General features: G+C 44.2%; 1 protein-coding gene and 1 pseudogene across 1 annotated transcript; one reads left to right on the top strand and one right to left on the bottom strand.

Annotated features, from left to right (window-relative positions):
* Nucleotides 1-4034: 4034 nt before the first annotated feature.
* On the top strand, nucleotides 4035-4499 carry LOC26536322 (annotated as a pseudogene).
* Nucleotides 4500-4696: 197 nt separating this feature from the next.
* LOC6524338 lies at nucleotides 4697-5633 on the bottom strand. Its single transcript, XM_002100160.3, has one exon. It carries the CDS (start codon nucleotides 5631-5633, stop codon nucleotides 4842-4844), a length of 792 nt encoding a protein of 263 aa, XP_002100196.1. The 3' UTR covers nucleotides 4697-4841.
* Nucleotides 5634-8620: the final 2987 nt, after the last annotated feature.

Below are 8620 nucleotides of genomic sequence, written 5' to 3'. Positions count from 1 at the left end.
CAAGTCTTTTCTTGGGATTAATTTGATTTAGATGTTCAAGTGTTTTGCCTCAAGTTTTCTCTGTTTTTCCTTTTTAGTCGACTTTTCACACAGAACTGAAGTTTTTTGACTTCTTAGATACTCTTGGCTAACCTTTTTTTTTGTAAATGTGAAGTAAAGTTAAGTAGAGTCGGTATTATGATATCCAAATTTAGATGAAGCAAAGTTTTTTGTACAGCATATTGTCAAACAGAACAAATAACAATACAACAAATTTCATAAATGGTAAATTCATAAAACCTATTTACCAACTGAATATTATCCACTATTTAGAATATCTTTTCGAGCAAAGAAATATTTTATTTAAAATATGAACTATGGCTTTTCTCAGTTGTAACTGATTTCTCCCCCTTTTTTGGGGGGGCAGCCAAATTTCGGTTGACAGGTCGTACCAAAATCAGCAAAAAAAAAAAAAAAAAAACTTAAAACTCTGATTTACGTCACATGTAAGACAGGCAACAACCAACACCCCCTTCGCCCAGTCCCCTTCGTGAGCCCCATAATTGAAACAGGATGGTATTTTGGGGATTTTTTGGGCAAGGCATTATTAGGACGAAAAATTCCGTCTTTTTCTGTGGGTAGCTGGGAAACTGACTTTCGTACAAAAGTGCAATGAAATAGGGTGTTAAAGGATGACGGGGCTACAAATCGATAAGGTGTAACTTAGACCCCTTTTTCCCCACTGATTTTTCTCATTACTTTTCCCTTGCTTTCTGCTTCTTCGCTTGACAGCTGCAAATTAATTAGATTTAATTATTGGCCCCATTCCGATCACCTTCTTGTTGTCCTTGTATATTGATTAAGCCTAATTAACTGTGCTTGAAGTTTTGTACGCGCACTGCAAAATTTCAATCATCCATCAAAGCCAAATCAGTACTTGAAGGGCGGGGGAAAATGGTTGAGAAAATGAGTGGAAATGGGTGGAAAACTGGGTGGTCTAATCAGTGCATGAGCTAGTCAAAATGGGTGGCAGCTAATTGGTTAGTTTGCAACTGGTTTCTTTTTGCTTGTATCTATTACAATGGATGTAATTATGAAAACACTCGGAATTAATCAATTAATTTTCTTATCAGCACATATGGAATTAAGTTGCGAAACGCGGGAGATGGGCTGCATTTACACAAGTTAGGCGAAAATTCGGCTTTAAATAATCATCAGTTCGTGCAATTTATGGGTCTTAATTGGCAACCGAATTAGGACTGTGATTTCGGAAAATGTAAAACCTTTTGATTCCATTTGAAAGCCACTTAAGATATTTTGCATAATTAAATTACGCTCATGATTATCAAATTTAAACTTATAAATGTGGGCCACTTTAAGCTGCAAGCCGTGAAATGAGTTCTCATGATTTCAACTGCGATTAATCCAAATTCCTCTATGCTATATTTGCTGGACATTTTTTATCTCCACAAAATATTTTGTGGAGCGACATTTATCAAACGCTTGAGAGACTGTGCATGGCTCTTAAAAGTGTGTATTTTTTTTTTGTTTTTGCGCAATTAATTCGCCAAGTCATTTATCAATCAACCAGCGGTAATGTTTCGGGCAAAACCAACGAAAAATAGACTTTACAATACCATACCAAAAAAAAGGCATTGAACAAGCGCACTTGACAAGTGTGCCAAAAAGGCAAAAAAGAGACAAGGTCGTTGTCCACTTGTGAAGGCCTTACCACCCTGCTCAACCGCCCCACTCCCCCCCCCCCCCCTCCCCAAACTCAACCCATCGAAAATTGGCTTACAATTGGTCTTGTAGAGCAACCACAAAAGTACTAAGTAAATCAAACGTCAAGTGGCCAAAGCACCCAAAAACCAAACAGACAAAAAACAATAAGGCCGAAAAAAGTTGGTAAAAAAACCGGTAGAACAAACACGTCACGGCAATTAAAAGCCAACGGAATACAAGAAATTTACAGAACAACAAAAATCGATTTCAAGTGCTGGGGGAGGGGGGCCATTTAAGCCACAATTGTTGTTGATTCCATGTCAATTGACCATTGCTTTGAGGGATAAACAAAAATAACAAAAAAGCCACGAAGAATTCGAGAAATATCGGCAGACAACGGTGAGGAATGGATAAAAAGGAGAGGAGCCGCAGAATTTCATCGGTTTCTACATCTTGCTGCATTGCCACTTGGACAAAAGCTGAAATGTTAAAGCCAAACAGCTACAAGTGATGGCAGCGTGACTCATTATATACAAATACATTATACATGCATACACACGCATATATAGTACTAAATTAGTGAGTGTATAAGGTCTTAAGATGGAACATAAAACCAAAAATAATATATATATGTCAGACATTCCGATGCTATTTACCAGAAATTTGCCACACAAAGTGTCATGATTATCGCAGGCAATCCCGATGCTTCCTGGCACGTGACTCACGCGCCCATTTCTGGACTCCCACATTTCCTGGAGCGCTGGATCCCTGGTTCCTTGGTTTTCTCGACCCGACGGAGGATGCCCCACAATTATGCCCTTTCCTGACCACAGACGTGGACACTCTGCATGCCAAACTTTTCCACTTTGCAACTATTTCAAAAGTGAAGCGAAACTTGTGGCCCACTTAGTCGACCGTCCGTCCATGTCTCTATACACACACGGATATATTTATGTATATATTTTCGGATATCCCTGCCGATGTATCCCGTACCGTGTGTCAACGCCGCAGTTTGGGTCTCCGACGTCGATTTCCAATGTGGTTCGTGTCTTTGCCTACTGCATGATTTATGATTTCTGCCTGGAAAAGTATTTGTGGCATTCCATTTTCCCCCGCATTTGTGGCCCTTTCCTTGAGGTCCCAAATCCGTATCCCGTAAACCATCCCGCATCCCGTCCCGTATCCGTATCCGAGTCCAAATCAGAAGCCAAGTCAGTGGCAGAGTCACTGCCAGAAGCGTTCAAAGTTGTCTACTCAAATCATTTTAATTGAAAATTACACATGAGCGGAGCCGAGGCAAAAGTAAACTTTTAATAACAAGTAGGCGACTTTTGCAATGCCCTCTAACTTCTCCGCTTCTATGGATAAAATCCAGTGTAACCTAAATATTCTGTAATTACTCTTTACTGTAATATGGTATTGTATTCTATAGAATTGTATTCTAGATACAAGTTCTAAATTCATAGCTCAAACTATTCAGTTGCAAAGCTAATTCCTGGCTGAGAAGTTCGTCTTTTTAGGGCAGCGAAATATGTTAGGCCAAAGCGAAACGGCGAGTGCTTCCAAGGGCAGTGGATGGTGATTTGGACTTTTAGCACAGCACATGTCCTTGGGCTGTGAGCCTGTGTCCCAAGCCCCGCTGTAACCGTAAGCCCCACCCCCGGTGTCCCTGGCACTCCGTCCGCTACAGATTTTCCCCCAAAAGGTTTCGCGGACTTGCCCAGGACCTTGGCTCTCGGTTTTTGGCCTGGCACATGGCACGTTTTGTCCGTACCGGAAATGTCCATTCACTTGCATATTAACAAAGTTCCGCACACTCACACACCAGTTGCTATTTGGTCTATGCAAATGCACTGCACGAAAAAGGAAAATTGGGTGGAATGTTTTGGGGGAATGTATATGCATTAATATATATGTATATTTAATTAAACCACCAACACAAATATCTGTTATAGTAATAGTGTTGCATTAGTATTCATACTTTATAAGCAATTTCAATCAATTTCGTTTCAGTGTATTCTTGGCTGTACTTAATAAACTCCCCAGGAAGAGAAGCAAAAGAGAAGGCCAACCAAGTTGGTCGTACATCATAGGGTCCTTCCATATCCTCGCCATGGGGTAGAGGGTATGGGTGAGCAAGGGGCAAGGGGCAAGGGGCGGGGGGTCGGTGGAAGGGAAACAGGAAAGTATTTCGAAGGCACCGGAAACAGGAAGCAAGCAATAATTCAAATGAATTTCAAATCAAATCATTGCAAAACATTTACAAAGTATGTGCGCCAAAGCGGTGCACAAAACCGCACAAGAGCAAAATGCCAGCCAGTAGCCAGTTCAACTTTGACTTTTGCCAGCAGCTGCAGGTGGGCGCCCACGCCTCCATTCGGGGCCCCCCTTTTTCGCCACCAATGCCATTATGGCCTTGCAGTGATTAATTTCTATTATTATGACACTGATTAGGTCCACTTACAGGCTCATTACAGTCATGAGCACATAATACACAGCCAGGACACGTGACGGTGATTTAGGAGTTCGCGAAATGGAACAAGGGCGTCGCTCAAGGGGTCGTCCTGCTGGCCAGGACGAGGGCTCCTTGGCTAAGGCAACTCCCCGGACGCCATCCTGCAGACATTTATCAAGACATTGACCGCCGCATGCAGAGCCGACCGGAGACCGTTTGTCTTGCACTTGACCAGGGGCTCACCAAGGGGGTTCTTCCCGGCACCTCGTTGCCAGCGCACCTCGCAGACACACCGACGGCGGCCCTTTTGAACATGAACACCAGTTGGCCCATAAATTAGTGCAACTACGCCAAACCCACTGGCCTACACAAATTTGAGGCTTTGCAATCGCAGTTTGGTTGATTGGAAAACATACAAGAGGTGAGCAACGATTCCCATGAAATATGTTTATGTATGTTGTTTTAAAGCTAGAATTTAATTATCAATTAATCCGTTACCATAATGACCTCGAATAAAACCACTTTGGTTGCAGAGTGTAATTGCTTTCAATCGGTAAAATAAATAAATAAGGTTGCCTTCACGCATACTAATAGTAATCATTCAAAAAAAAAAAATTCCTTGGCTGGAGAAAAAAAAGTACGTTTTTGCTTAACTAGGAGGTGGATCCTCTTGGATCAATTCTCAACCGCGATTTGGTCGCACCACCATCACATGGGCCTTGTTTTTGCCACGCTTGTTGCCACGCCGGCGACGTCGCTGGTTGTTGTTGATGCTGCCACGCCTCTTGTTGACCCGGCGCCTACGGGCGGGGACACGCCTCCTGTTGCTCTGGCCACCGGGACGCACTCGACTGGACACCGCCTGGCCAACGATCTGGGGCAAGAGTCCGGCAACTGGCGAGGATCCATAGATCACCTGGTTGATCGCCGCATTGGTGGACGACGAGGAGGAGGAAGACGAAGATGATCCTGAGTTGCCCAGATGCACGTAGATAGCGCCTTGGGAAGTTGTGGAGACCAGATCACTTCCGGAACCCGACGTCGTTGTGCCGGTCGCGGTGCCCGTTGTCCCCGTAACACCTCCCGTTGTTGTGGTGTCCGAGGTAGGACGCAGTTGCTCCAGCATATCCTGCTTATTGGTTATGTACTGATTCAGGGCCGAGTTGAGTCCGGAGTTGGAAGAGCTGGAGCTGCTGCTACTGGTCAGTCCCGATGCCAGGAATCTCAGCTGGCCATTTTCGTTGCCATCCTTCACATAGATGCCGGCCAAGCGGGTATTTTGATCCTTGGCCAACGAATCCTTTTCCACCTTCTGGCCTTGTTGGGCCATTGCTGGCCAACAACTGCCCAGCAGACAGAGCACTAGAATTGCGTAGATCATTTCTGGGCGATGGACTATGAAGCTGTGTATGCCATTAAGCAGATTTTTGGCACTTTTATAGCCCACCATGAGTTGACGGAAATCGACTTTCATCGGTCATGGATGCCATGATGCCCGGCATTCTGCGTACCAATATATATGGGTTATGGGTATTTTAGAAAGCCTTTCTTCTTTCGCACCATTTTTGCTGGCCCCGGGGCCAAAATAGTTGGGCTTTTCGAGTGGCAAGAGCGTGTCAAGAAGTGCCCCTACTTGTAGGCCATTGTTTGCTTTGCCGCGGATCGTGAACCTCAAGTGGTCGCAGCCGAAACCGAAAACCAAAACCGAAAACCAAAACCGAAAACCAAAACCAAAACCCAAGGAGCCACACTTTAATTAAAATTTAAAATCAGCAACAGAAACACGTCTGCTTGCAGCTTCAGTTGGGGGATTTTTTCCTTTTCTTTTTTTTGGGCACAGTGGGTGTATTGTAGATAGGAATTTCAATTGCAAATCGTATTTGTTAACATATACCTTTTTAAGGTTCTATTAGCATCGCAATACTGCTGCAACCAAGAAAGCAGTACTCTACACGATACAAAGTTTAACCCATAAACCGCTGCGGCCCTTTTATGCACCCTCTTAACGCTTTTTCTCTCTCTGAAAATTGCATATTTTCATTCATTTTTTGGTTTTTTTTTCGGGATCAACCGCTGTGAGATTGTGCATTCGAAATGGTTTCCATCACTTTGGCGCCAGTGTGCCGCAGATGGCGCCCCCTATTGGGGCACATTTAACCCCCGGAAAACGCTCTCTTTCCCTCCCCCTTCCCCTTCCCCTTCCCCAGGCAGCCTCATTTCATTCTATTGCCGTTGATGCTGCCTTGCTGGTGAACTGGTGATGGTGCCTTGCTTCTCAATTTTTCGCCTAAGTTGGCCAACCGACAGTTTTGGGGCTGAATGCCTGGCGGGGGCTGTTGAAATAAATTTCACTTACGCCAACGCTCACACATACGCACTAAAACTACACTGCCCAAAATCGAAAAGGGTAGAAATATTATGCCACAAAATACTGTTTAAGAGTCCACCAATAGTTTTTGCGAGTGCAGCGCACACATGGAGAGCCACACGAACGGCGAGACACATACGAATGTCGCTCACTGTTCGCGGTTCGTCCTTTACTTGGCAATGCAATTACAGGCGCTAACCGCGCGTGAAAACAGCAACAGCAGCAGCGGCAATAACAACAACGGCTAAGGCAGAAACTATCCACACCGAAGGGAAGCATATGCTCCTAAAATCATCTCTTCCAAACCGGACTGTCCTGAGGAATTATAATGTGTGGGCTAAGCAAGTTTTGATATGCTACAGCTAAAAGTGTTATGCACTCGAATATCCAATCTAATACTAGACAACTGGTATGATATAGAAAATAGATACATCAAAAATCGCATAATTAATAAATTGTTTGTTAATTTAAAGACTGCTGTTTCTTTCTTCTCCGATTTCAAGTGACATTCGGCAAGAGTATGTCCGATAGACTTGGGTGCTCCTTGGCCTCCCTCTTGATTCACTTTATCCAGCTCCACCCTCCCCTGATTTTCTTTCCCGACTCACAAGGTGAGGCTTCCATTTCCCATTTTCCTGCCACTGAGCGGCTTAAAGCGACGCAATGACAATTAACAACAGGCGACAAAACGACAACGAAAGAAGGTGAGGCTAAAAGTGGTGGAGGAGGTTGGGAAAATTCAGAGGTACTATGGGTGGTTGGGGAAAATGCCATATCAATGACAGCACCAGAAGCCCGAGAAGAAAAATAAAGAGACAACTTCACGCCAGGACTCCTCGCAGGAGATTCCACCCATTTGCCGAACCACCAACCACCGTTCACCACACAACATCCGACATCCAACACCCACCTGCCCCACACACTTACGCATATTAACAGGCTTGAATTTTTCAGTTTTTCGCAGACTTTTGCAGCAACACACCACACACCCCCTTCCATTTTCATTTTCACGTGCAATTGAAGTGCAAAATGCGTTTGGCAATAGAATTGCCAGCTAAAGTTTTCCCCAAACCAACTCGCAATCCCGCTTTTACCCCATACTTCTCAACCACAATACAAAACTCAGTTCCGTTCTTTCGTCTACTCAATTTTTATTTTTGCTCCAGTTCGGTTTGGTTTTTGAAGGGAAATTTTTGTAAGTGAAATTTCAATGACATTTTAATGGAAATTGCAAATGAATGAAGAAGTGGGGACGATGGTGTACTTAGTGGCTTGGAAAACTGCACAGTGTGTGGGGGGAGGGGAGGGGGGAAATACAGAGTTGCATAATTGATGCCAAACTTAGGGATATCTTGGCACTTAGCAAGCGTAAAGCAGTGACAACAAAAGGAGGAAATAGCCACAGCAAACACAAATGTATAGCACTGATTTGCTTATATTTCAGACTCCCTATTTCTACACCTTCAAAAAGCGGCTTAAAACTCTAGTTGAATTAGCTTCCCTGACTGAGGCTTATGCATGATATTGTGCAGCACATCAGGCCCAAGTCTTGAATGGAAATTTAAAAAATGCATTCATTCAGAACGCGTTTTAATGAAATTTCTCGGTGACGCCATTCCATTTTCCCCCCTTTCAAACGAAAACTTCACACAAAGGGATAAAATGGAAAGAAGTTCGAGCCAGACATGCGAACAGAGTCCCTTCGATCGGGGAATAAAGATGCACAGATCCCCACATGGCATTACGATATTCGACTTTGCCCTCGCGCCTGGCGTCAGCTGTCTTTGCCTCAGTCTTCAGTCTTTAGCCTTCAGCCTTCAGTCTTCTGCCCCCAGTCTTCAGCCCCCAGTCTGCAGTCTGCAATCCGCTGTCTGCAGATTGCAATGCGCTATCGCTATATGTGCGAGATATAATATGTTGGCTCGTCTGGGAGGCCACCGAAATAGATCGAGTCAAAAGAATTTCCAGCCTATGTCAACGTTGCCCGCGATGGGGAGAGACGTTCTGGCATTCTGTTTACCAAAATAGACCGACAAATGTTCCCCAATCTGAGAACGGGACTTTAAGGCGGTGTGCAGTGAGAAAAAATAGCG

This window comes from Drosophila yakuba, chromosome X (genome assembly GCF_016746365.2).
Source record: "Drosophila yakuba strain Tai18E2 chromosome X, Prin_Dyak_Tai18E2_2.1, whole genome shotgun sequence".
Taxonomy (NCBI): Eukaryota; Metazoa; Arthropoda; class Insecta; order Diptera; family Drosophilidae; genus Drosophila; species Drosophila yakuba.
The sequence above is the reverse complement of the archived record's forward strand: the minus strand, read 5'-3'. Positions and strand labels throughout refer to the sequence as shown.

What these genes read in the sequence shown, in the direction of transcription:
- LOC6524338 (XM_002100160.3), bottom strand. Translation starts at nt 5,633, where the DNA reads ATGAAAGTCGATTTCCGTCAACTCATGGTGGGCTATAAAAGTGCCAAA.